The sequence below is a fragment of the Takifugu flavidus genome, chromosome 1, assembly GCF_003711565.1.
Source record: "Takifugu flavidus isolate HTHZ2018 chromosome 1, ASM371156v2, whole genome shotgun sequence".
NCBI classification, from domain to species: Eukaryota; Metazoa; Chordata; class Actinopteri; order Tetraodontiformes; family Tetraodontidae; genus Takifugu; species Takifugu flavidus.
This window is the reverse complement of record NC_079520.1, coordinates 14,107,812-14,135,587: the sequence shown is the minus strand read 5'-3', so window position 1 is coordinate 14,135,587 and position 27,776 is coordinate 14,107,812. Positions and strand designations below refer to the sequence as shown.

Here is a 27,776-nt window from a genome sequence, read left to right as displayed (position 1 = left end):
AAGTCGAAGGTGCAGTAATTTGCCAGATGTAGTTCTAGCTGCTGTGATTGTAATTTCATTGTTTTCTGTCAGCATCTCTCTGTCTAATGATGTGCGTCACAGTTAAATCACACAATAGAGCTAATCTGCTAATCCACTGGAACAGAAGTGAAATGACATATTACACATGTGCTTACACATTCAGCAGGACTCATTGTGGTTCTCTGTCTCTAAGCACTTCATGCTGGCATGAGAAATAAACCCAATGTTTACAGTTTAGAGGGCAGTTCAATAAAACAGATGGTGTGGGAGACTTTGGGTGAGAGGCTGGAAAAAACCAAAATAATTATCAATTATCACCCAATTCTCAATATCAGTGTTAATATCAATAGACGCCAGTTATCAGTACAAGACAGTAACACATTTTTAAAGTAATTTTACTTCTTAATTCATCATTTAGTGGTTCATTTGGAATTTTTATTTACAACCTGATGTGGTTGTAGTCCTGTTAGTTTGTCCAGAGAAATCTGAAGTCTGCATTTATGACAAATTTAATATTTTCATTTGGAAATTAATCAGAATTGAATATTCTTATTTGAATATGTTGAAGAATTGCAGAAAGTGCTGGATTATTCCTTTGACAATCAACCTTTTTTGTGATGAATGGCTCAGAAATTTTAGGTCTAACTCACACACTGTCCCTTTGTTTTTTAATTTTGATTGTGTTGATTCAGTGTAGGAAAACTGACTTAGAAGAGATAAAGCAAACGGACTAAGCGATGGAAGTATCAGGGTTTGTCTGTTGTACTGGTCTCGCCTGCTTAGTTACAGTATTATGGATGCATTGCTCCATTTCCATATTCATAGTTGTAGATGTTGCTGCAGCGAACAGTTTCCAGATGCTGTTTCCCAGGTGCACTGTGGAGGGAGGTGCCTGGCTGACACTTAACACACAATAGAACTGTTGGAGGCTTGTGTGTATGGGACTCTTCTTTTCACATCACTTTTCTCACTTCGGCGATGATTTCAACTCGAACAGAGATGTTGCGTGTTATATTCATAAATGAGGAGGTCAAAGGTCCCACACATAGGTTGCCATCATCTCGTCACCATGGCATTGGCCTGACACATTATCGCTGGTCACCTGTCTGTCTGTTGGTCCGTCTGTCCATCAAACCAGCTTACCCATGGGGCCCAGCAGTAGTCAGACCTTCTTATGTAGCGCGCTACACACAGGCGCACGTACACAAACACAGGACCGAGCGGCTCAGGTCGTGTGTCAGCTCGCGTGGTCACACTGCACATCAAACTGCGGTGGCTTTTGTGACTTTACACGCCACAACAGCAGAGCCTCAGTGAGGGGAAGGTTAACATAGTCAGTTGCTTTGCTGCTGCGTGGACATTAAGCCTATTTTCCAGCTAAAGATCAACTTGAAAAGCACATTGTTTTGTGAATTGTAGCGTTCGCGGAGCAGGCAGCCCCCCCCAACCCCCACCCCCAAAGCAGACACCACTGACACTTCTTAACCTTCAGGCCAGAACATTCAGCCGCACAATGCTGAGCAGGGAGTAGACATTCTGTTTCCAGAACGGTATTCTGTCCCATTCGCGGTTTAAAACAGCTGAAAAATGCAGTGCGGAGCATGAATAGCAGTCAAGGTGACAAAAGCCACCCCGTTATGCTGTATAGCATCTGTTTCCGTACGGAGTGGATGAATTGATTGCAGTGATTTAATAGCACGCCAGACTGACAAGTCGTGGAACTCAGACTCAATGGCCTGATTTTGGCCAGGCGGTCATGAGCTGGTGCAACTCCTCCCAGGTCAATTGTGTTGTCAATCACAGCTGCTGGTAGTCATAACTGAGGAACTTCTCTAAGGACACACAGAGTCATAATGAGAGTGCTCAGTGTGAGATTTGTTAGCATAGGATAAATCACTAAATCACTCTCCTCGTCTAAAAGAGGCCTATTCAACCTTTACCTGAATTCTGATGCCGTGAAGCTACACTCCATCTAGGTCACCACCAGGTACCATTTACAGATCTTCCTGAAATTAATCTTTTGGCAGAAATGACCAGTTCCCCAACAATACAGCCCACTATGAACCATAGTTCATTTCTTTTTAATTAAGACCTGTTTCAAGCCAGCCTACAATCAAACTTAGTGCAACATTAATTATAAACTGCTATAATAATAATATTGTATAATAAGGAATATCATAGACTGTAATGTTCTTTATAGCCTTTATATGGGTTCTGTTTTGTGCATTAAAGTGTGCCTAAGAAATCAGAGCATGTATCCACATACATCTCATACATATATCTCATCATTTAAAATACATTTATGTTTGTAATAACACAACAGATACACAGTAGTGGAACCATGTATAGTGTTGCTTGTAACATCACTTCTTTAGGATGAATATTTGATGTTTATTGGCCGTTCTTTACACTAACATCATTGGCTTCAGTTGACTTTATATCTCCAAGTACATAAATCTACGATGCAATTTTGAGCATGCTTTCAGGTCAGTGACGTTCGTGATTTAAGTGCACAAAGAGTGTTTGAAGTCCTGATGATAATGGGGTTCTCTTAGAAACTGCTGGTTGGGGTGTTAAGTAACTGGGAGGAAGTCCAAATAACCTGGTCAGAGCTGTGGGTTGGAGGGATGGCAGCAGGAGCACCGTGTGCATGTGTGAGGTCATTAACAGGGCGAGGTCATGTCTTTTGGGAGCAGATTATAGTAATGAGCTGGATAATGGAACTGGTGTGTGTGTATATTGATCTGTGCTGGCCCATGGGGCTTTATAATGCCAGTCTCTAAATCTGCCTAATGATGAGCCGTATAGGGGATCTGTGTGTCTGTGTGTGAGGGATTTACAGTCAATACTGTCTAATGAAAAATACGCACTTGTCGGTTGTTGGTAGAGATGTGACCTAACCTTTAATGCTGTATGATACGATATAAACTACACTGCATGGAGGAGAGTGTGTGAGTGACGGCCTGATGGGCGACCTGTCCTGGTTTGGTGACTGCTGGCATAAGCTCTGGCAATTTACTGATCACAAAGCTAAACCCACAATTACGGTTATCATCACATGTTAAAAACGCCTTGAGGTGATGACGATGATGGGGGTTCATACCTAATAAAGTAGGAGAAGAAAAAAATGAGGTTACTGCTAAGTATGATGCTGATAAGGACTGCTTTCTGGAACCAGTGAATTTTGGCAACCTAGGTTAGCTCAGTTAATATATTAATAGTGTTACAAACATTTTGTGTCAAAAAAAATGCAGCACAAACACTTATGCACATTTTAAATAATTGTTTGTTAATACAAAGTGTGTGAAGGTTAAATAGGGATCTAATGTAATCAGAAAATAGGTGAGAGTTCATTTTAACGATATGTTTCCATCCACAGCGTTCAGCAGCCGACCCAGGTACTTAAAAGTGTTCATCAATCCCTGCAGCCACAAGAAGGAGGCTGTTTACATCTATAGGGAGCATGTAGCGCCTCTCTTTAAGGTAGCTGACGTACGCACGGACATCACCGGTAAGTAGGAAGTAACATTTTATTCATTATACAAATCGGTATAAATTTATTTTCTTTTGAGTTATTAGTGAAAATGAATTAGTGCCGGTCTCTGTGCTAAAATAAAGTGCCAGACCAATGGAGCTAGTGGAGACAACTCTAAGTGAAATCTGTGTTTCAGAGGTCCAAAGGTCAGAGTTAATGGCAGTCTTTGGTCGCTAGGTAACCTGATACAGGAGGCGGGGCTAATCACATCTGTTCTAACAGGGAGACAACCTGTGCCTTTCCTCTTCCCCCTTTCCTCTTTTCTCTTCTGCTTGTTTTATCACCTCATTTTAACTTTTTCTTTTTTTCTGGGATGTCCCTTCTTCTGTCATGTTTCCATTCCTTTGTTCTTTGACTTCTTCGGGACATCATCTCCAGTCTTTTTTTCTCTCCATCCTTTCCTCTTAGCAGATGGTGTCATATCCATTGTCCCACTTTTTTTGGCATTCAATGAAAACACACTCGGGTACATGTGACCACACACATACATGAACATTCTGTTTTTGTCTCAGTATCTCTCCATCTGTTTCCTTCTCTCTCTTCGTCTGTCTCTCTCTCCGTCCCCCTTTCTCCAGTGACAGAGAGGAGAGGTCACGCTCTGTCGGTGATGAAGGAGTGCAAGCTGGATGAATACGATGGGTTCGTTTTCTTTCTATCTTTATTTGTCAGCTCTCTCATTTTAAATCAATCACTTGTGTCATAAAAAAATGAAGTTTTAATGTAGAAAATTAACGCAACAATCATTTACAGAGTGAATATTAAATTATTGTCATAGGAACACATTTAAGAAGGCCAGATTTCCAATCAACATGTTCTATAAGCCTTCAAATTGGCTATTGTGGAAAAAGGCCATCATAAAGACAGGATGTTACAGTCTTAATGCTTAAATGAACTTTGACATCTTCCTTCCAAAGAGGCCAAAGCGAGCCAAGTCAGAGACTGACATGAAAACACACTGACCCAGACTGCTTGTAGGCATACACACAAACGCACGCACGCACACAAACGCACACACACAAACACACATTCACGGTTGCACATACACAGGTATGTAGGTATGGCCACCTGTCCAACTAAAATAATTTCATTACTAACAGCTCACATTAGCGAGAATCATTCTAAAACTTCTACAAACTTCTATGACTTCTCATTGCAATCTGGTATAATTTGCGTTTGTACGCGTCTGTGTGTGTGCTTCCAAGTATGCGTGTTTGTTACATGCATAATCAGCTTTTGTGTTCAACCCTCATAAAGCTTAATGTGCTCAAGGAAGATTAGCTTGATTGCTAAGCTAGCTGCTGCAGTCGTGTGTGTGTGTCTGTGTGTGCATGAGGCTGCTCTGGTAAGGATTTGGTTGAAGCCTACTTTTGCCAATTAGGCTGGCTGTCACCGTGGTGACTGGAGCTTCAGGTAATCCCATCTACGTGAAGGGGGAGGGGCAGAATCTGTTTACTTCACGTCTACTTCAAAAACAATGTCTGATAGTGAGCCACATTACCTTTCAGTGCTGCACAAATCATGGAGACCTTTTAAGGAATTAAATTTTTTCCTTTATTAACATAGTATTGTACTTTTTGTACAGACATACTAGTATTATAGTAATTTCTGCAACTAATACATGTAGATTTAATTATAATTAAAGCTATACACGTATACTTGAGTTTATGCCTATCTGAATATTCATCAAGATATTGGATAAGTGCTTTGGAGTTTTGATACATACAGTTTGTGGCTGCTACGATCAAGAAGCTCTTATTTGTGATACTAACTTTAGGTATTGGGCCTGTAGAGAAATTACACCCTCTACTGGATGTAGTGGAGACAAAGGAATTTAAACGTGTAGGTAAAATAAAATAAATAAATAAATACAGACATAATGTGATATGTCACAATTTTATACCTGTTTTTCAGAGTGGTGTGTGTTGGTGGTGACGGCTCAGTGGCAGAGGTATGTCATGCTATGGTGCTCAGAGCTCAGCTGGATGCTGACTCCCCAGAGAAACCAGTGAAACCAGCGCTGCCACTTGGAATCATTCCTGCTGGTGAGGCACTGGGCTGATGCAATGTATATACGTAGCACATACCCACACACACGCACACACACGCGTACACACATATATGACATGGTTTGTGTCCATTTTACAGGTTCCACAGACGTAGTTTCATGTTCTGTTCATGGAGTGCGGGATCCACCCACTGCTGCCATGCACATCGTGTTAGGTAAGCTCTCCCCCTACCTGTCTTATAATGCACGAAAGATTATTTTAATAATTCAATTTATTGTTACAAGGCAATTAAAGCGATTTCTTGTTTAAATTGGGAAGTTCATCAGGCACCCGAATGCCTTTTTTTTGCATTAAACAGATTAGCTTTTTTTAGTGGGGGGGGCTATTAAGCTCATATTGAATCATTAGGTTAATTATAAATTATCGACCCAGGAAAACAACCCAACAACAAACAGTGATTTTATATATATATATAAAAAACAAAACTCTTCCTCGCCCTCCTGGACGGTGCCTCCTTCCTTCAGACTCGGGTCCTCTACCAGAGGTCCGGGAGTCTGAGGACTCTGCGCAGGATCTTAGCTGTTCCTAGCACTGTGCTCTCTGGACAGAGATCTCTGATGTGGTTCCTGGTATCTGAGCCATCTACTCAGGTTGGGCATTACTGCCCCTAGTGTCCCAATCTACTGGGACCACTGTTGCCTTCATGCCCCACATTCTCTCTATCTCCTCCTTCAGCCCTTGGTACTTCTCCAGCTTCTCGTGTTCCTTCTTCCTGATGTTGCTATCACTCGGGATTGCTACATCTATCACCACCACTGTCCTTCGGTGTTTATCCACCACCACTTTGTCAGGCTGGTTGGCCACCACCATCTTGTCAGTCTGGATCTGGAAGCCCCACAGGATCTTGGCCTGCTCGTTCTCCACCACTTTCGGAGGTGTCTCCCACCTGGTCCCTGGGACCTCCAGCCCATACTCAGTGCAGATGTTCCTGTACACTATGCCACCCACCTGGTTATGCCGCTCCATGTATGCTTTGCCTGCTAGCATCTTGCACCCTGCTGTGATGTGCTGGACTGGTCTCAGGAGCGTTTCCACAGAGCCTACACATGGAGTCTTGTCTGGTCTGGTAGACCATGGCCTCTCTTTGTGTGTCTGTCTATCTATCTAAGCAGAGCAGAAAACTGAATTGCTATCTATCTATCTATCTATCTATCTATCTATCTATCTATCTATCTATCTATCTATCTATCTATCTATCTATCTATCTATCTATCTATCTATCTATCTATCTATCTATCTATCTATCTATAATGCACATATATCAAAGTTTTTTATATAATGCACATATATATGTGCAATGATGAATTATCACTCAGAGTTGCAGCAGCAACAAGCGTGTGGGAACAAATAAGCTGAAAGAAATGTCCACAATGGCTGACAGATGCTCAACAGTAGGATCATTTTCAGCCTAAATCACAGGTTTTTGCTGCTTACTGTAGCCCCCGCCCCACACAAACACACACACACGCACACACACAACTCCTCTGGTGTCCCTATATGTGCTGACCAATCAGCAGGTATCATGCTGTAGTGAGACATCATTTCATGAACACTTGTTAGTTCTAGAGCTGTGTGAGTACCATGAGTAAATCTATGTGTGTGTGTTTGCCACAGATGGATGTGGCACACACACCTGAATTGGGTCCAGTAGTACCGTGCCACAGGTATACAACAGAGAATTGTGAGTCATTTATTTTTCAAATAATCAAATTAAGTAAAAATATAACACCGTTTGCGGGGTCAAAATAATTCTCAGCTGATCCCTCACCTCTCTGTCTCTCTCTGATACAAATACTAACTCTCTCAGACACACACACACACACACACACACACACACACACACACACCACACACACACACACACACACACACTCAACTCTCGAAAACATGGCATATGGTGATGAAATCAGATTCTGTCTGGAGAGAGACAGACAGGCAGTCAGTCAAACATCCAGGCAGGTGGCAGTTCAGTAGGTTACAGCAGGTATGTGGCCAGATGGTGAGTTGCATTTGGAGCCTCTTGTTTGAGAAGCAAGTAAAATTGGCTTGATATAAAAGATTGTCTTTCTGTTCTGTAATTAGTTCAAGGGTTTGTGTTTTCTTCATTTTGGGACATCAGAAACCTACTGATTTAGTTGACACAGAGACTGCATTGGAAACATATGACTCCTCTGTCTTGGCATGAGTGTGGCCTTTTGCACCATTTCTCACACCTCCCTCCTCAACAGATTGACTTCTGATGGCATCTTAAACTGGTTCCAATCAAACCTCTGTGGCCAGACTCAGTTAATTTAACTTAGACCCTTCAGACAGCAGTCATCCCTTTACACTAGACCTAGTAGCATCCTCTTCATTAAAGACCTCCTTTCTGTTGACAACATTATCCATAACGACAACACTAAGGTCCACTGCTGCATGGCTGGGATGCAGCTATATACTATGTATATAAAAGCCTGATCCATCCTCTCTTCACCACTCTGGACCCAGCCCACCTCACCACCAGCAGGAACTTGCTCATTCAACCGATCTGCTTCCAGAACTGCTACTTCACTCCCTTCCCCTGTTTAGATCAGACCTAAAACTCACATGTTTAGGTTATATTGTGTGTTTAATGTCCGATGCACTGTCACAGATTCCTGAATATTTTGCACTGTTCTTGCACTCACTGTTCTTTTGGTTTTATTTGTAAATATAACCTGTGCTTTCCACTGGGGAGTGTCCTTGATTATTCCAGATAGAATTATTATTATTATCATTATTATTATTATTATTATTATTATTATTATTATTAGTAGTAGTAGTAGTAGTAGTAGTAGTAGTAGTAGTAGTAGTAGTAGTAGTAGAAGATTTTAGAATTTGATAGCTGTTTGACTTGTGGTGCATTTAGATTGATAAATCAATAGAGACTGGCCAAACTGGAGCAAGAAAAACCGAGATTGGTCATATTAAAGTGCATATAACACACACACACACACTCGCGAGCGCACTGACCTCTTTTTGGATTTAGTTTTTCATGAATATTAATGAGTTTCTGAAAATATGACCATTCGGCCTTTCATGTGCACATCCAGGGTCCCAAGTATTCATATCTTCATTCGACATATTTCACCCCCCTTTTCTGTCCCCAGGTCACCTGCAGCAATTAGACATGTGCAGCTTCTCGTCTTTTGGTCAGCTCATGCGATTTGGTTTCTCAGCCATGTTCGGCTTTGGTGCCCAGAGTTTAGCACGAGCAGAAAAGAAAAGGTGGATGCCGTCCTCACAACGACGAGAATACGCTTTAGTGAAGACCCTGGCGAGGCTGAGGTGATTCACTCAGTGCACGCATGGCCTCCAACAGCAAACAGAGTTTTATTGTCAATAAACAATATAAATGTGCTCGCTGCTCTGGTGTGTGAAAGGCTACTGTCCACATGACGCAAATGCTAATTCAAAATTGGGGGGGGGGGGCCCAAAAACGTAATAATAACATTTCTATTTCAAGTTCAATCGCAAGTAAATTGACTCTATTCTATGCTAAGAAGTGCATAAAAACAAGATATTATAGAGAAGCCTGTAATAATAAAGTGTTGGGAATTACAGGTGAGGGACCTTCATGATGTGGGAATAGTCATCACTGATCCATCAGGATTGGTGAAGAATATGCATAAATGCTGCATAAATGCTGCATAAATGCTGCATAAATGCTGAGTCAGTCCTTGGAACAAAGTGAAACAAAGTGAAAAGTAGAGACTGCATAGGTTTTAACATGTTTTTTCCTGTCTCTTTTAGGCCTGAAGACTGTCAGATCTCCTTTCTACCCTCAAATAGGACCAACAGGAATTTGTCTGAACAGCAGTAAGAACTTTATTGTTCACATAAATACAATTGTGTATTTATGAAACCGTTCATGCTCCCCTTTCAAAATTCAGATGTCAGTGACTCATGTGAAAATGTAACTCTAGGCCTGCATAGATTATCATAGATTATATTTTGCTCTGTTGTGGAATGTATTTTTCTTTACTTGCTTTATCTTGCTTTGCTACTTGATGTGCCCAGTTTTTCTGGCAATTTTCAAATTGCTTGCAGTCATTCCTTAAGTTAACATGAAAGATGGCCTAATCCGTAACTTTTTGTTGTTTTTGTTTATAAAATGTTTATAAAATCATATTATCTTAAAAAACAACTGTACCTCTCTGAAACAGAGACCAGCAGCAGGACCAGCAGCAGGATCCTGAGTCAGGTGATTGTATCTTTACAACATGTTTGCTCAAGTTCAAAGCTGTGATTTTGGATTTGGACTATTTGATCTACTCCCTTTTTTCCGTTCAGTCGTTGCAGTGGGGGAGGAGTCCTGGGCAACCATTCAGGGCCTTTACCTGAGCATCAGCGTCATGTCCATCCCCTGTCTGAGCCCGGTCATTCCTCGTGGTCTGGCTCCCAATACCAGGTACACTGGTGTATGATGTGCACTTTGACCTACTGTTGAAGGCTGCTGCAGCTGATTTCAGTGTGTGTGACTGCACTCCTGCAGGTTAGCTAATGGCAGTGCATCATTGATTGCTGTTGGAAACGCTTCCAGATCAGAGTTCGTCAAACACCTGAAGAGATACAGCAGCTCTAGTGGCCAGGTGAGGTCAGCAGCCAGGCTGAAGGCTCGCGGACAAACTGGACAAAATGGAAACAGTATCATTTATCCGAAATGCTTCAGCTATCGTATGCAAACTGGTAGATGGTAGATCCAAGCTCCTGTTTCATTTTAAAAAGAAGCTATTTTTTAGGAGTTATTCAAAGTAACACAGTCTATAGAAATTATTTTTCCTTAAAAACAACTTAAAGCAAATGGATGGATGACGGATGGATCTTTAGTTATAACTTAATCGTCTTAAGAGTTCCAAATCATTGTAAATCTAACTAAGGACTTAATGATAGAACGAACAAGACTGTCTTGGCCTGGTTTAACCTGGCATGGACTGGCCAAGCCTATAAGGTTGCACACTAACCCACTTTCTAAATATACTGAGAGTGTGGGCATTCACAGGTTGTTTACACGATGACCCACATCCTGTTAGCCTCAATCCTAATGAAAGCACGACAGCTCAGTGTCAAACTGCAAGGTGTCATGGTGGAGTGGCCTGTTTTTAGTGCCTTCACACCTTGGGTGCGTGCACACACACACACACACACACACGCATACACACACAAACATCCACAATACTGGTTACTTACCACAAAACTCCTGCATATCTTTGTGCAGCACAAAGACAGAGTTTTTATATTTCTATACCAGCAATAATCTCTGATGCTCCTAACCTGAAACCTGTAGGTGACAGTTACATGGAATGAACAAAGCAAGTTGGAACCCAGTGAATTGGTAAATAGTTTCTTTCAATGGAGAACTGAAGCCAAACATGCTGTCACTCTATAGTTGGGGAAAGACTACCAAGAAAAACAGTTAGTGCTGCAACACTCAGACGTTAACAGGTTTAAACAGGAGATGTTAAAACATAAATACAAACCTTAAAATGTTTTGCAATTTAAACAAAATCCTTTTTTTTCTTCCTGAAGTTATACTCAGTGATTCCCCAGACTTGACCCTGTGTTTGTTTGTTTGTTTATGTATTAAAATGTAATGAAATAATTGCAAACAAAAGGTGATAAGACTGGACTGTTTTCACTCCACTTAATGCAAAAGTGAACAGCTCCTATCCTGCAGTAGAGACGGTCCATCTGTCTTTCTGTCTGTCTGTCTTAGTCTCTGCTGCCCTCTATTGGAAGACCATGGTCATGCAGTCAGCATTGTCAACTGCCATTCCCTTTCTTTCACCCACACACACTTTGCACCTTTTCACCCGTTTCCCATCAATGTTCTGTTTGTTTGGTCTTCAGCAGTTCAGTTTCTCCTTTGTGGAGACTCATGACATCTCAGCAGTCAAGATCCAGTTACAGGCGGTGGCTGGCTGGCCAGAGGAGGAGAGTGAGGAAGAGGAATCTAAAACCTCACCTATCATCCAGTCAGAGGGAGCCACTTGCCTCTGGAACATAGACGGAGAGCTGGTGGAGATGGCTAATGAAGTTCTCATCAGGTAGCCTCCTTTGAAAAACACTAGGTTATATTTATCCATTTCACACAACCTTTTTGGTTGTAATGTCACCATTGTGTGTGTGTGTGTGTGTGTCATGTGTTCAGGGTCCACCCATGTCTCGTCACTCTGTACGGGGAGGAGGTGGATGAGGCAGAGTCAGCGGTCTCTTGCAGCTGCATCTAAATCCAGCGGGGGTCTGCTTTGTGGTATCTGACACAAATCTCCACTTCCTCCATTTCCTTTAATTCAAGTAAACCATGTCGGATGTGAGTGCCCCCCCCCCCCCCCCCTTCCCCGCCCTGAACTGCAGAAACACAGGTAGAGTTCAGCTGCCATAATAATTCAGATCAAAGTGCTGAGACAGCTGCCGCATCAGGACCTCAAAAGTGTTGAAAAGACACAGATATATTTGTTTTACTGCATTTTAGAATCACCAAAGGCCGTCAGGGGGATGTATTCTGTTTCTGAGTGAGACTGAATGTTTTTCAAACATGTTTTTGTATTTAGAAGTGCTTTTTCTATGCCAACAGTGGAAACTGGCTTTGTTTTTGATCAGAACAAGGACGTCAGGCGTAGCTCAACAAGCCTTTATTTTATTAGTAATGTGTTGTAAAAGCAGTGAGACTCCAGTGCAGAACTTCGCATTAACAAAGAGAAATGAATTCATCAAATCAGCTGAAATCCTTCGGTGTGGTGTCCAATCACAACAATGCTTTCCAATAATAACCCCATTTCAAGTAATTCAAGCATCTTCTCCCCTGTTACTGGTTTGTTTTTCTACTGTACTTTTTCATCCAAACTTTATTCCCTAATCTGCTCATCTTAGTTAATCTTTTTTTTTAATTGTATTCATTCAACTCGATGTTAATTAAAGCATTTTATTTTACAAATAATATTTTACTGTAAAATTTCAACAGGGATGTCATGTTGGAATGTTGTTATGTCCCTCATTGAAAATTGGGAATAATTAGAAGGGTTCAAATGTTTATGAATGATGATGGACAGTATAAATAGAAACATGGTCACACTGGACACAGACACACTTCATCCTCAGTCAGAGACTATTTAGCACTGTTGCTGCTGTATAAAAACTATAATTTATTTTCTCTCCATGTCACAGCTAACTATTAAAATGGACCATTATGAGTCACTTTGCTGAGTCTGCTGGACTGTCCTGATGGTCTCCACCTTGGCTTGATCTTTATTTTATAATTAACTGCAAAATCCTGTCATGTATATAAAACCAAAACTAATAAAATAAAACTCTTCTGCCCCAAGTGCTTATTCAGGGAAAAGTCAGCTTCTAATCAGCCAGTCAGCTTCTATTATTATTATTATTTAACCCTGAATCGTCTAAGAATAGCAACTGTTGGCTGAAAACCAGGTGAATGCAGGTAAATCAGGGGCGACGTTTCTGTAACAAACGTAACTATTTTTCCTGTCATTATTACAGAGGAGAGTTTCTCTCCAGGCTGCAGCTCTCATATAAAAGCATCAATAACATGCTGACCCATCTGCTTGCACAGTAGTTTGTACTCTCAGTGGTGTTCCTGTTGGAAGTGGAGAAAAACCTTTAGCCAATAAAAATAAAGTGATTCTTAAAAACCTGGCGTAAGTGGATGTTTAGTGGAAAAGCGGTCCCAATTCCTTACCAAAGACAAGTGTTCTAGTTTTACTGTAGCAGCACATCACAGCACCAAGTGATTACTTCTGTCTGGAAAATGTTGTATAGTGCAACACGGGCTGTGTGTGATTGTGTACACACACACAAACACAGACACACACACTCACAGACGCACAAACCACTCAGTTCAAAAACAACAGAAAATTTAACAAAAGAAAGTTTAAACGTAAAAAAATAAAGACCAGCCGGCAGAAATGTGCTTCCTTTGTTTTGTTGTTAAGTGGGCTCAAAGCAGGAAGGTTGTGTGTTTGATTCCAGCCTGGGCCTTTCCTGCGTTCACATGTCCTTCCCGTGGTTTTCATCCAAGTTCCCTGGTTTCATTCCACAGTCCAAAACATGCCCAGTAGCACCCCGGCGACCATAGTTAGGAATAAATGGTGGTGGAGAGTTGAAATGACGTTCCACAAATCACATCCCATTTTTACAGGCCCGTGTGTGTGTTCATCTGCAGTATTGTTTTTTTTGATGTTATATCCCATCTGGTGATTAAAGAACATCAGGGTTGGTGCGGCGGTGTGCGTCGTGCAGATGTTCTCCTCCATCACAGACGGTCTTCTTGTGATCCCCGCGTCAGACCAGGCCCGGACAGACCTCGCTGGCTGGCGACGTTTCCACAGCGTTCAACAGTTTCAGACTGACGCGCTTGTGGCTGGCGGCCGTCCGTCCTTGCTGTCCACGTGGAGATGTAAACCACGGTCAAAGGTCGAGGCCAAAGGGGTCGCGCCTGGTTACGAAGTGCTCTCCCGTTCGTTGCTTTTGGGAACGTAATCCCAGCTGTCTCTGTTAAACTCCTCTTCCTTTTTTTTCTGGAGGTTCCTCTTAAAGAAACCAGCCTGAAAAACACAGACAGGCAGCTGATGATGGCGGGATAAAAAGTGAGAGTTGTGTGTGATATGTAGCACTCATACGATTCTATTGCACTTTTACTGTCTTTGCATTCCTCCATACTGACGTTTACCTTTGCATTACATTCATTTACTGTGGTTGTTGTGGGTGTACTGTTGTTGTGGATACCAGAACTTTGTGATAAGCAGTAGTTTATTTGCTCTCATGTACTGTCATGTGGGAACGTTCCAAACCTCGATGGTAGTTTGTAAAACAGAGTCAAAGATATTCACCTTCCACAGACACCAGACGAGGGCAGCCAAGATCACCAGGCCTAAAATTAAACTGACAACGATGATGAAGATCTTCACCAGTGCCGAAGGCTTTTGGGTGAAAAGAGCTTCAACCACCACCTGTGGACGAACAACCCCAGTGCCATGAAGCTCTGCCACTTTGTGTAGGAAACGTCTGCAGGTGAACTCATCAGGTGCCTAAAACATGGAGCTGTTGACCGGGTTGGTTTTACCTCCGTGAGCGGTTGTCCGTGAATGAGGATGGTGTGAGGGTCCGCTTTGGGACTTGACATTACTGCTGTACTCTCAATCTTCATGATACCATGGCGACCCTGAGACAAGGAAATGGAAATGCATTCTTTGGTGATCCAGGTGCAAAAACATATTACCGGTATTTACTGTCTACGTCTGTACATGCCAACCCTCTACACTTGAAATAGAGCGTTCAGGAACTGGCTGAAGATCATGAGCAGGTCTGTTCTGTTCCCCTGATAATTCACCTCAAATGAGGCAGATAAAAAGCCTGCAGTTGATTTCCAACACCTTATTTGACTGCAGCTGTCGATACGAACTCCAAGAAGATGTTAATCTGAGTGAAATATCCCATTATTAAGTGGCAAGTAAACAAATAAATCTGTGAGTTTGAGAGAGCCTTAAGCAAATGATTTACTGTTCAGCTCAACATCAAAAGTCCTGGAAGACACAGAGAGCAACACAGATGATGATGATGGCCACAGTTTTCCATTATTAAAAAAAAATAAAAAATCACAGTCTAGAATCCCTAATCCACGAGGGACACCCGGACGATAGTGGATGCAGAAGATTTACAACGTGGAAAATCTGCATCCACAACTCAAACTGATTCTGACAGAAGTCTGAGACTCATGAAACGGATTCTTTCATCAGATGAGACCGCGATTAACTTCAAAACAGAAAAGACAAGGAGAAGAAAAGCTCAGTCCCAGTAAAAGCTCAGCATGTGTCACACATGGCGGAGGCTGACGTGCACCGAGAATGTGCGTGACTGTTAGCAGAACAGAGGCAAATGCTACAAAACGTGGAAAAAGAACTATCTCCAGAGAGCAAGTTGATGCCGATGGCATCCATTTGATTTCCACCTGCTTCAAAAGGCTTAATGATGAGAGGCGAAGGCGTCCTTGCTGACACCAGCAGCCGGGACACCAAAGCAGCAGGACACGCCTTCAGGAAACCTAAACAAGTGTTGTCTGTGTGTTTTACCGGAGCTTGAAGGAGCACATTAGGGTTGAGCTTGACCTCCAGGTGAATGCTGGCTTCTCTCCCCACCTCCAGGTTACCAAGATGACACACCAGCTGCTCGCACATCTCATCACCGTGACCACAAAACTGCCCAGAAACATCATCATGTAAATGTGACGCTTCTCTTTTTAAAAAACAAAACATATATTAAAAGACACAAGGTGAGCCAAATGAGCACTCTGGAAAAAATATAAATTTAGTTCATTCAGTTGGAATGTGAATCGCTTTAATCTCATAACTAGACGTGTGTGTGTGTGTGTGTGAGAGAGAGAGAGACAGTACCATTCTACGGGTGGAAACGGATGAGAAGAAGAAGATGAGTTGTTTAATGACGGAAGCTTGAGGGACATCGCAGTCGTCGATAACTGAGATGGTTTGATCACTGAGTGAACACACACCGTGGGATGGCTGCGAAGCAAAAGAACAGAGTGCTTCATGACTACACGTGCTGCTGCCTGACATATACACACACACACACATCAACCAGGAAGCACGCAGACGCCACTGGGGCTGAGCATGAAAGCCACCAAACACCTGCGTACCTGCCAGTCGACCAGCTGCAGCAGCCTGTGCCTGTAGGGCGTCAGGATCTTCGGCAGCATGATCACAACCACCGTGTCTCTGGACCTGCTGGGACCAGAATTTAACACCTGCGGACGGACAAAAGAGCCGATGCAGCAGATGAGGGGAGATTAAAGCAGGTGGAGGCCGAACGTGCACCCACCGTAGCGATCCGCCTACCTTGTACGTGTAGTTAAACGATTCAGTGTAGCATTCGACCGAGGTGGCTTCTTCATCCCCGAAGACAAACGAGTTGGGAGTGACGAACCTGCAGGAGAAAACCAACCTTATCGGAGATGCTGGCGCTGGTCCGCCGATTTAAAAAGAAACGCTCTATTTTGGGGTAATTCAGTGACTCTGCATCACGACAGGAGACGCACCCATGCACATTAACGTTGACTCCATATTTGAGGGGGAGCGTCAGACTGATGCTGTTGTCATGGAGATACTCCTCATTCTCGAGGTTATCACTGCAAAGAAAAGGCAAACTTTCACCGTGGGTGTAACTGGCAGATGGATGCAGAATCAACCGAAACAGCGAACAGCCAGGGCCAGATGTGTCCCAGATGTCCGGCATCAATCAGGCAACTTTTCATTCGGAGACATATTTTGGGTGAAATTACAGACTTGTGCAGCTGGAAATATTCCATTTGTTGTTCCCTGGGTTCAGAAATGAAGACATAATGATGGGAGCGAACACGCCGTCCTCACCTGCTGGCGTTGAGGTGGAGGATGATGTCACCAGGCGTGCTGTTTTGGTTAACATCTAAGAGGAAGCTGATGTTCACCTGAACAAATACAGAAACACAGTTTCACACCCTTGCAGTTGTGTTTATAAATGGCAGCAGCAGGGTGAGAAGAGGGTTTTTTCTGTCTTTAAAATTGCTCTTGTTCTGAGCGACTGCCTTTCTGAGAACTTTCATTTGAATAAAATCTAAAAATGCTGTTCTGTCTTTTCAAAAAGGAACCTGGTGGTTTTAAAAGTTTCTTTCTCAATTTTTTTTTTTTTACAGTTGTGAAAGCAATAATGAGGACTTCCCAAACCTCGTCTTTGACCTCTGGACTACATTTCTCTGCAAGACTTAGTAATGCTCCCTGTGTTCAGCATAAATGTTGACCCCTGACCTTCCTGTCCTGGCTTTCTCAGTAACTCAGGACCTTCTCAATGACTGTGGGATTCCTGTACTTGATGACGCTTCTAACCTGCAGCCACTTTCAGAGTGTGAAATAAACAAAGATGGAAGCTGGCATTGATTTCAAATGAACTTTTCTAGACTTTTCTGTTCGCTGTACCTGACTGTGGGCAGACAGGAGGAGGCTGGTGAGGCTGCAGTCAACATCCACAGTTGTGCTGTTAACTTCCTGTGTCACATCACAGCTCACCCTGTTGTCCTCCTGTACACACACACACACCACACACACACACACACAGCTCGTTGGTTTGGCTGAGGCTACACTTGAGGCGTTCAATATTGCATGAAATTGAACTGAGCCATTAATGACCTGTTATAACCCCTCAAAAAGCACAAAATACAAGTTTAGAAAGTGGCTATTTGCTCGCGAGGAGTGTGACCTCACATTCTGCAGCACTTTATTGTAGTGGATGTTGCTGGGGAACCGCAGTGACAGTCGAGGCAAGAAGGCGTCATCTCCAGCGTTTCGGAGGGCAGTTTTCAACACGATGGTGTTTCCAGAGCCAAGAGCAAAATACGGCTGCTGACTGAAGACATGAACAGATGTATGACACAAACAGATGCATATATGATGTATATAAGTGCCCCCCCAGCCTGATGCTTTAAATAGATCTGACGTAATAAGCGTGAGGCATTATTCAGCAGGGATCCCTCAAGATTCAGTTGAGAACTTCTTTAACCTCTCTGCCAACCCAATGTAAGGACTCACAAATCTGACTTATGCGTGACCCTGAAGGGTGGAAACACTAGGGTGTGTGTGTGTGTGTGTGTGTGTGTGTGTGGTGTGTGTGTGTGTGTGTGTGTGTTTCTTACTGTGGGAGCATCAGTTCTGCTGACAGCTGCATGTTGGTGGAACAGTTCACCAGAGAACAGGATCGAGCAAATTGTGTCTGATAAAGAGAAGCGTATATTTATTCATTGTTGTTTTAATACAATGAAATAAAAAATCTTCTAGTGAACTCACACTGCTCTATTATTCAATAGTTTGGTGACCTTTGTAACGGGTAAATCTGCCTAAAATATGCAGGAATTTGTTGAAATCCCCTAATTTCTGCTTAAATAAACTTTCTTTACAATTAGCCAGAAATGAACTAGTGTTAGTTATAGAAATAAACTTGTGCCCCCTCAAGTTTGAGTTTTTGGGATTTTTCCCTGCGAAATTTTAAACGTGGAAAAGTTCTTCCTGAAAAGTTCAGCTGCTAATCCTTCCACCACAAGCATGCGAGTAACCAAGGAGAGTCCATCCATCCCTGCCCCAACATCCATCCGATGGCCTTGCTGGGTCATGTGACTCAAGCAGGGGACTCATATCAAGAGCATTTTTGACTAGAAACTGATGGTTTTTTAAATCTAAAGTTGGATTTCGATGCGAAACAACAAACTGTTGCTGGTTAAACAGCTGTGCCCTATCCGCTGGGTACCTGGTTGGTGATTCGGTTCTGGTGTCCGGGGCTCTGCTGCAGAATGGGTTTTAATGGAGGGAAGGCGTTGGCGTTGCCTCTGTGCGGGCTTGTTTCGCTGTGACTGTAGGAGACCTCAAACTCAACCGGAGTAAAGATGTCCCTCACGTCTTTCTGTAAAAGGCAAAAACAGAAGGACGCCCAACTTATCCAGTCGGTCAACATCTGGGTTCATGTTCTCCATCCAGGTCGCCGCAGCCTTAAATCCTAAAGCTGAACAAATCTGGACTTTTGGTTTTCACGGACTGCCCTCAAACGCAGCACCCAGACCTTCTGTGTTGGTGGGTGCGTTACCTTCTGGTGAGCCACGTGTGTCAAACAGGTGATCTGGCCAGGTCGCGCCCTCACCCGCCCCCTGGTGCTATTGGACGATCCGTTATAATGGAAATAGAAACGATGAGGAAAGGACGGTTTATGGAGGGGATCAGCCGTCAGGTTATATTGAAGATCTGAGGAAGAGAAAGGGAGGAATGTGTCAGCAGCTTCAACCCTGCTGGGGGAGGAAGGAGCCTCTTAACTGATTCATTAGATATTGTTATTGACAATGTTGCTTTTTCCATCACTGCAACCATGTGGCAGCAGTTGGAATGCTGGCAATATGGCGCACTCTCTCATTTGTAGCACCGTTTTTATGTGCGGCCCAGTCTTCCTCGTTTATTTCAGCACCCTACCACCCACCGTGCTCTGCCTACCTCGCACTGCACGTAGCCTTAACGTGCGGCTTTGCTGTCCATTATTAGGATATTCCTGCAGATGTTAGAAATGCTCAGCTGCCTCCAGATGGATGAGCATGACATGGGATGATGTTCACTGGGGGGCATTTGTTTATTTGTGGTCATCTGGACCCACTCATGGTGGAGGCTTTGGAGTGCTGACACGGATGGATGCATTTAAACTCTTCTGTTTGATTTAAGTTGTCTCACTTTTTAAAAAATGCCCCCCTGAAAGGCTCTAAAACTGTCCACCACGGCTCTAGAAGCAAGGATGCATCAGCATCTACGTACCGATGGCTCCTCTGAACTGCCGGGACCTGACGCTGAAGCAGATGGACACGTTGAAGCACACGGTGGGGGCGTCCTGTTCTCTGCATGTTGCCATCTGCTGGTCAATCTGCTCAGGCAGGACAAGAGACACCTTCACCTGGACAACAGGCCGCGTCCTAAAACAAAAAATACATTTACACATTTAAACAACAGAGTTCTAAAATCAAAGAAGTCACTCTTGTCCAGTCTAGAATCATCGCTGCTTCACCTCAGCACAACAGCAGAATCGGAGAGGAACGCACCAACGGCTACATCTGGAAGACAGATTTATAGCAGATAAGAAAATGATGTAAACAGGGAAAAAAGAGTTGAGTGTGTGTGTGTGTGTGTGTGTGTGTGTGGAGGGGGGTAGCTGTTACCCTGGTAGCCATTGTGATCTATGTCAACGCCAGAGGTCAGTGATTGGCCAAACATTTGAAGTTTATGACCCAGAGTGGATCCAGTGATCCTCTGCAAACACACACACACACACACACACACACACACACACACACACACACACACACACACACACACACACACACAGGGTTGAATGTCACAGAACAGATGTGAATGCATCAGCGCAGCCATCAGTGAGGGTACCTGAGAGGGAGCTGCTGAGATGCCCTCCTTCCTACCGTTGTAGATGTAGACGGCTCCATTCAGGTTGTCTTCATGAGGGGCTCCGATGGCCACATCTGCTCACAAAGAAGGTTCTAGTCAACATTTTATAAGCTGCTTCTTTTGTCTCTGATCATTAAAACTCCAATAGGTAACCTGGAAAACAGGACTGATACCTGTCAGCAAGGACACATTTACATGTGATAAATTTAAAGAAATGCTATTGATACTAGAATAAATACTAGTTTAGACCTGTTTTTTAATTGTAGAAACACTAAGGAGCAACAATCTAGCAGGTGTTAGGGTTAAGGTTAGGGGACTAAGCTGATAGCTCCATAGATATCTTACTTCTATACAAATAAAAGCACTCATGGAAATGTAAAAGCGATCTAAATTGGGATGGATTCCAAATCCAACACATTTGACTGTTAAATCATCCACTTTTAACTTTACTTCCAGACTCTGTGTGACCCCTTTGTAAAATACAAATGAACAGACTGATTGCTGCTCAGGACATCTCAGGCTTTCGGATTATTACAGCAAGAGAAAACTCCCCCCCGGTTCCTTTAATATTGAAGTGTGTCTTTCAGAGATGAGAGAGGAGAGCTTCTACGAGGTACGCGTGCAGTCCATTATATAGTCTAATTACAGGACAGGTTCAGTCACAGAGCAACAACAGCTTGTCATTACTTTTTTAATGGCGCTAACAGCACACTCTGACCCTCCGGCTCACACCCCCATCAGGAAAATGGGAAAAGAAAACGGATGTTTCCCTGTTATTAGCAAAAGGCAGAGACTGATGTCGTCTTTGCAGGTGGCTAAATGTGAATGTTCTGGGTTCGGGCTGGTGGAGACGCATTCATTACAACCACATACTGCAGTAAAGGTACCGCTGAAGGTCACTCCAGCTGATCTAGAGGAGCCCTTCATAGGCCACTTGAATTACTTTTTCTCTGAAACAGTGTTAGTGGTGGTAGAAATCACTCAGCAGTTATATTTAGGGTGGCGTTTGCATTAAACAGTGCTGACTGGAACGTTGTTAGAAGGGCGTGTGCGATGGTGTCGCATTTAGTGTGAAGATGTCAGATATAGTGCTGCTGCGGTCTTTACCGGGATAACCGTCATCGTCCAGGTCCCCCAGGTCAGCAACAGTCTCTCCAAACCGAGCAGCGTAGGCGTCGCTGCCCGTCAGCTGAAACGCTGCCTCAGCCAACTTTCCCTGAGATCAAATACAGTTCTTTAACCAAAGCGCTAGAGACACTAGATTCGTGCTTTCACAGTACTGAGCTGTTTTATATTGGGATTATGTGTGAGGAGTTATCATTAAATTCCTTCTTCGCTTCACAGCAATCGCGAATCGCAATGAGGACCTGCATTATAAACAATTATTTCAAGGTTTTGGGAAAACTAAACTTATTTTCTCCCATTACAGCCTGAACTCCAGCAAAAATATTTTAAATTACACCTGTGAGCCAACACTGTCAATCTCATTTTATCTTATTTATTATCAGCTGCAGCTACTGTGTACAAATCTGTAAATGTCGCATCAGCCATGTTGGAGGGTAAAGACAGATCCTCATCAAGCATCTATATGGTGTCTGTCACTATCAAGACACTAGTGTGTGTGTGTGTGTGTGTGTGTGTGTGTGTGTGTGTGTGTGTGTGTGTGTGTGTGTGTGTGTGTGTGAGGGCCCCACCTGACCCTGGTTGATATACACATGGACTCGTCCCTCCTCCCTGGTGGCGCCTGTTGCCATCGGCGCACCAACCAGCAAATCTGACAAACCATCAGCGTTGAGATCGATGGCGCACACGCTGGAGCCGAAGTACGATCCCAACTATGCAAACACACACACACACACATCAAATACACATACATGCAGCGGATCATTTTCAACAGAAGCCGATGCTAAGCGGCGCCTCACCTCTTGTCCAGACACTTCAGAAACGATTCGTAGGAAGCTTTTGTCTATAGTGAAGATAAAGACCTGCACATTAAAAGATACGCATTAAACAGCTGCAGCACACGACGCAAAGAAAAACTCCATTTGAACGTTATTTACACGCTCCACTGCTGAATCGAGAACAGCAGGTAGCAGGACGGCCTTACCTTGCCTTTTTGGTAGTACTGCGGGGCTCCGCCCACTACCTCCACGCTGTCGGGGCTCAGAAAGTGGCCAGCTCCAACAGAGTAGCCTGATCATGAGCAGGACACGTCACAATGTGTTAGTCCCCAGCTCATTTCTCTTATGCCATTATTTTCATATAATTACTTTTGTGTTTTTATTTCCCATTGCAATGATAAAATAAATGGATTTTTCAGACTTGCCTATTAAAATCATCAGGGTTAAAGGTTGTCAGCAACCCTTCCATATAAATTTGTGTTCACTGAGTTCAGTTTAAGAGCCTAGTTATGGGATTGCTGTAACTGTGACCATTTATGGGTTGACAGAGTCAAAAGGGACTTTGTCCTGCATCAGTCTGAACTAAGGCTGAGCTATTTTTTCATCAAACGCTGATAGAAGCAAAACAATTAAAATCCGCCCAACGAAGAGAACAACACGTTCTGCTCAACGTCCTGTTTCACATCCTCTGCACAAAAAAATAACTAATGCTGACATATCTATGCACAAAGGTTGTCACTCTCCTCTTGTGAAACGTGACGTTTTCGTGGGTTCGTGAACAAACATCAAAAACCCTTCACAGTTGTGGCTGCGCTCTTTCCTCGAGCTTCACTCTCTGAGCCGCAGCAGCGCTTCAGCACCGCTGCTGCGGGCGGCTCAGAGGCCTCTGATTCCGGTATCTTTGACTCAGCTTTGAAGCTATTTCGATAACCTGCAGTGACAGAACGGCATGAACTCCCTCCGAGGTCAAATGGAGGACAGGGAAGTCCGGCCAGTGCAGAATTCAAAGCAATATTCTGTGATCACTGGCAGAAAAGCATCTGTTAAATGTATATTCTCTGGCCCCTATGCTGCAGAAAATTGTTGTCATCTCTTAATCCACATCTGATGTGTTGACAGATGTTGTATTTTTTTTATTTTAAGCCCTCCAAGTGTGACAGATTGAAACCATAGAAAAATGTTGTATACATTGTTTGTGCCGCTTCATTTACCTAAGTAGCTTCCGAAGCTGACAGCTCCGGTTTCATCGTCCAGGTACACAGACATCCCCCCACTGGAGGTGTTAAAGACCAGAACTGAACCCGTCCAATAAGAGGTCCCTGGAGCTCCCATTATGATTAAATCCTGAGGCAGACAGGGACAAAACAAAGTTTCAGTGATAGGTGACGTCTTCCAGCCTCCCTACGATTATAACTCATTTCATCATATTTTTTTATTATTGGTTTTGGGATTAAATCTGTTCTGATTCTGCTTTTTCATTCTTTGTGCCACTGACCCGGGTCAGGAAGTTGGAAATACCCGCTTGACACGAGCCATAATCCTCGCCAAACTTCTTCTGGTAATCTGCAGGAAAAGAAGGCCGGCGGCATGTTTAAAGGTGAGGGCGAGCAAACAGCAGTGGAAAAAACCCAACTGTTGTTGCTTCCTGCAGCCACACAGCTGCTGCTTTCACACCGACTGCAGCACACAGAGAATGATGAGGCCTGGACCGGACCCAGACATCAAACGTGAGAGAAACAAACAGCAGAACAGCTGGTGAAAACTGCTGGGATGGATCATACCTATGTACCGTAAATGCAAATGGGCCGTGGGCCACACGTAACACAATAATGTAACTAAAAGAACATATAACGGACTTTCTGAAAACAGTAACAATAACATGCTAATATTATGCACCCATCATGTGCTGCCCACACATGTAGCCTTATCGCTATGACCCAACTGCCACTGTATGTGGAAATATCCCAGAATGTCCAGGTGTGTGATAAAATCATCCCAAGCTTTGTTTCGTGTGTGTGTGAATACCTCTGTAGCAAGGAATAATGGGTTGGGTATGTCTCAAGTCATTTCCATAGCGATAACAGACTCCATTAGGCAGTTTGTGAGTCTGACTGTCTGTCTGGCTGTAGAAAATGTTCTTCCAGCGATGAGCACACGCCTGAAAGCACACAAACAGATACACACACACACACGCACACACACGATATGACACATAAACATGTGATATTGATTTTAAGGCTAGTGTCTTGTGACAGTCCATGTGTGTCAATAAGTTTGAGGACTCTCATACATTTTGGACTGAAATTTACAGAATGGCTGTTGTTTTTGGTTTCTTTTTACAGATGTAGTGGGTCAGAGCTTTTATATGTAATACTGAATTCCCATTTGCGAGAGCTTGGATCAGCACACAGAGCAGCAGAACACAAGATTAATACAGGAATACTAGAAAATACAGTAGATCACTGATGCTTATATGATGACAAGACTGAAGAGGTTTTACAGCTTCTGTGTGTGTGTGTGTGTGTGTGTGTGTGTGTGTGTGTGTGTGTATGTTTGTGCTTGCTACATACTGAGTACGAAAATCCTAATTTTACTAGCAAAGTGAGGAGGGGAAGTGAGGAGCAAGTCCTCACAACTTCAAAGAACTGTTTGAGGTTGACATTAGAATTAGGCTTAGGTTATAGTTGGGGTCAGGGTTAGGGGGTTAGTTAGGGTGGTTGGGATTAGGGTAAAGGGTAACACATTATGTCAATGAAAGCCTTCACAAAGATAGACGTACAAGGATGAATGTGTGTGTGTGTGCGTGTGTGTGTGTGTGTGTGTGTGTGTGTGTGTGTGTGTATTACCAGGACGTGACCTCCATTGTCTCCGGGTTGTCTGGACAGACTAACTCCCAGCCACTGATGATTGCTGTCTGCTTTACACGTCTTCCCACAGTTCTCTACATCTGCATATCAACACCAATGCAAATATATTTACAACGAGGTAACACACACACACACACACACACCACACACACACACACACACACACACAGACACACACACAAACACACACTCACTTGAGTTGTGGTATTAACTTTAATTGTGGTTGCCCAGATACAAACTTGGGTAAAACTATTTTTATCTTCCCTCTCAGCAACTCTGAGGTCAACACACACTGTAAGGCTTGATTTTCTGACAGAAATTTAAAAATTAGCTTGCTGGATAAAGCTGTACTGTACAGGGTCAGCGAAGGGGGGCCTGTTCTGCAACACAACATGTAGACATACACAAACACACCTGAATGCATTTGACGGCAGCGGCGGTGCTCAGCACTGATGTCACAACTGTAAATGGCTCCCGGAGAGTCAACCGAAGGACTAGAGGAAGAGTTCGCTACTGGAGCTCCAACCACCAACCTTAGGAAGAGACAGACAGACAGAGACAGAGACAGAGACGGACAGAGGGACACAGTCAGACAGAAGATTGAGATGTAGACTGCCTGCAGCTGTGTCTGCAGCTGAAGAGCAAAGCATCAAAGAACCTCTGTCATTAACAAGAACTGACTAATTAATATGTAGACACACACAGAGAGACAAGTCAACACTTCAAATGTGAAGAGAAGTACAAAACGGGCAAAAAAAGTCCTGCACTCCTTAAAGAACCAACCGAATTAAACAACAGATGAAAGTGAGTGAAAATATGAAAAGATGAAATCAAAGAAAACACCTTAAAACGCGTATGTACACAATATATACTGTATCTATTAAGAACTAACGATAATTGATCATCAAAATGGGTTAAATTTTAGGTTAACAGCAATAATGGAAAAGAAACTGAAAATCCCAGTCTAGTGTTTGACAAACAGGTAAAGTGTGTAACAACACACAGCAACAACAGTGTCAGCAGAGGTGCAGGACAACAAGGTGAGAACAGACCAGCTCTGAGCTCTGTGCTGATGCAGCAGCACAGAGTATCCGAACATGGAGGACGGAGGACCACTGAACACCAGACTATGCTCCTGGTCCAGATTGTATCCTGCTGCAGGATGGATGAGGAGCAGAAGCTGAGCCAGGATCAGTCCGCAGCCCACATACATGGTGCCTAATGAGGGATGCAAAACGGAGAGAAAAACACGGGACAAGGTCACGAGGTCATCGATCGACACAAGGTAAGAAACAATCTTTAAAGCTCGATTTCTACAGCTACGCATTATCAAATTAATCTTGGCTGGTGAATTTCAGTCAGATCCACTGAATTTAATACTATTGTGTTATGATTTTGCCTCAGAAATGCCAGCTTAAAAACTGCATCACTAATAAAAAAGAACTTATGGGTGACAATCGAGTTTCCCGTGTGCAGGATTTGTCGCCATCTATCAGCCAGATCATATATTGCATTAACTGATATCCTGTCTTATCCTCCTTTTTTGCACGTAGGAGATCTAATGCAGAAGAAAATCCAAAACCATGTCAATCATTATTAGGTATTAGGTTCACTTAATAAATATATAATTTAATAATATATAGTTTCTGAATTTTTCCATTCTGATTTGTTTTAGATAGATAGATAGATAGATAGATAGATAGATAGATAGATAGATAGATAGATAGATAGATAGATAGATAGATTATTAAATACACTTCAAAGATTTTTTGATTGAATTGATTTAATGTGAGGTATTGAAAGAAGAAATGACAGAAACACAGCACATGAACTTTCATTAAAGTTCTCAACAGTAAAAGTTCTCAGCGCTCTTGGATTTTTGATGTATTGGATTTTTGGCTGTATATTCACCATTCTACAGTCATTCTTGTTATGTTTAGATTAATATCATTCTAATCTAACCTTTGAATTAATATCTGAAATATTTTTTCAGGTTAAAGTATTTGCCGCATTTAAGGAGTATTTCTTCCCATTCATTCACTACCAACCTCTGCTGTGTTGAGATCAGTGTTGAGATTAAGAGCAGAAAGATCTTCCAGGAGATGGATTAAATCCGCCGCGTTGCCGGTTCCACTCCCTCGTGAAACCGCCTGTTGCTCCACGGTCCCTTAAAGTTGAGCGCGTGGACCGCGCGCGAGGGTCACGCGAGCGTGGACGGATAACCAAAGAGAAAAAACCCCAGAAAGAAATGATGACGATAAAATGCGACGGTGGGTCAAAGCTGTGAAGGTAAAGTCCGTCTGAGTGGAAGATGAAGTTAATAACGCGCTCAACCGAACCGAGGGGACGCTCCCTCTCTGTGGTGAGTGCGGGAGCGCGTG

General features: G+C 43.1%; 2 protein-coding genes and 1 long non-coding RNA gene across 4 annotated transcripts in view; 2 read left to right on the top strand and 1 right to left on the bottom strand.

The window, feature by feature from the left end:
• The window catches only part of cerkl (ceramide kinase-like), a 17,478-nt gene extending 4,181 nt beyond the window's left edge, over positions 1-13,297 (top strand). The window contains exons 4-14 of one of the 2 annotated variants that reach the window (XM_057038505.1): positions 3,401-3,532; positions 4,132-4,195; positions 5,468-5,598; positions 5,702-5,776; positions 8,751-8,928; positions 9,394-9,459; positions 9,807-9,844; positions 9,934-10,051; positions 10,136-10,232; positions 11,494-11,687; positions 11,792-13,297. In XM_057038505.1, coding sequence (XP_056894485.1) covers positions 3,401-3,532; positions 4,132-4,195; positions 5,468-5,598; positions 5,702-5,776; positions 8,751-8,928; positions 9,394-9,459; positions 9,807-9,844; positions 9,934-10,051; positions 10,136-10,232; positions 11,494-11,687; positions 11,792-11,870 — 1,172 coding nt within the window. In that variant the 3' untranslated portion in view covers positions 11,871-13,297. Of the gene's footprint in view, positions 1-3,400; positions 3,533-4,131; positions 4,196-5,467; positions 5,599-5,701; positions 5,777-8,750; positions 8,929-9,393; positions 9,460-9,806; positions 9,845-9,933; positions 10,052-10,135; positions 10,233-11,490; positions 11,688-11,791 lie in introns of both variants that reach the window. The other variant, XM_057038498.1, reaches the window with a different exon arrangement.
• itga4 (integrin alpha 4) lies at positions 12,261-27,776 on the bottom strand. Its single transcript, XM_057038484.1, has 29 exons — positions 27,444-27,776; positions 26,448-26,613; positions 25,810-25,928; positions 25,375-25,475; positions 24,554-24,686; positions 24,024-24,091; positions 23,740-23,872; positions 22,735-22,820; positions 22,550-22,612; positions 22,322-22,462; positions 21,735-21,843; positions 20,607-20,701; positions 20,384-20,474; positions 20,233-20,278; positions 19,986-20,140; positions 19,276-19,430; positions 18,943-19,095; positions 18,335-18,411; positions 17,907-18,048; positions 17,622-17,723; positions 17,040-17,116; positions 16,709-16,798; positions 16,509-16,596; positions 16,310-16,417; positions 16,050-16,175; positions 15,729-15,854; positions 14,723-14,821; positions 14,490-14,609; positions 12,261-14,204 (listed from the first exon to the last, which is right to left on the bottom strand). Exons 2-29 carry the CDS (start codon positions 26,606-26,608, stop codon positions 14,100-14,102), a joined length of 3,069 nt encoding a protein of 1,022 aa, XP_056894464.1. The 5' UTR covers positions 26,609-26,613; positions 27,444-27,776; the 3' UTR covers positions 12,261-14,099.
• On the top strand, positions 15,441-17,576 carry LOC130528800 (uncharacterized). The gene is made up of 3 exons (XR_008951405.1): positions 15,441-15,575; positions 15,680-16,671; positions 17,342-17,576. It is a non-coding gene; the product is annotated as an uncharacterized LOC130528800 (long non-coding RNA).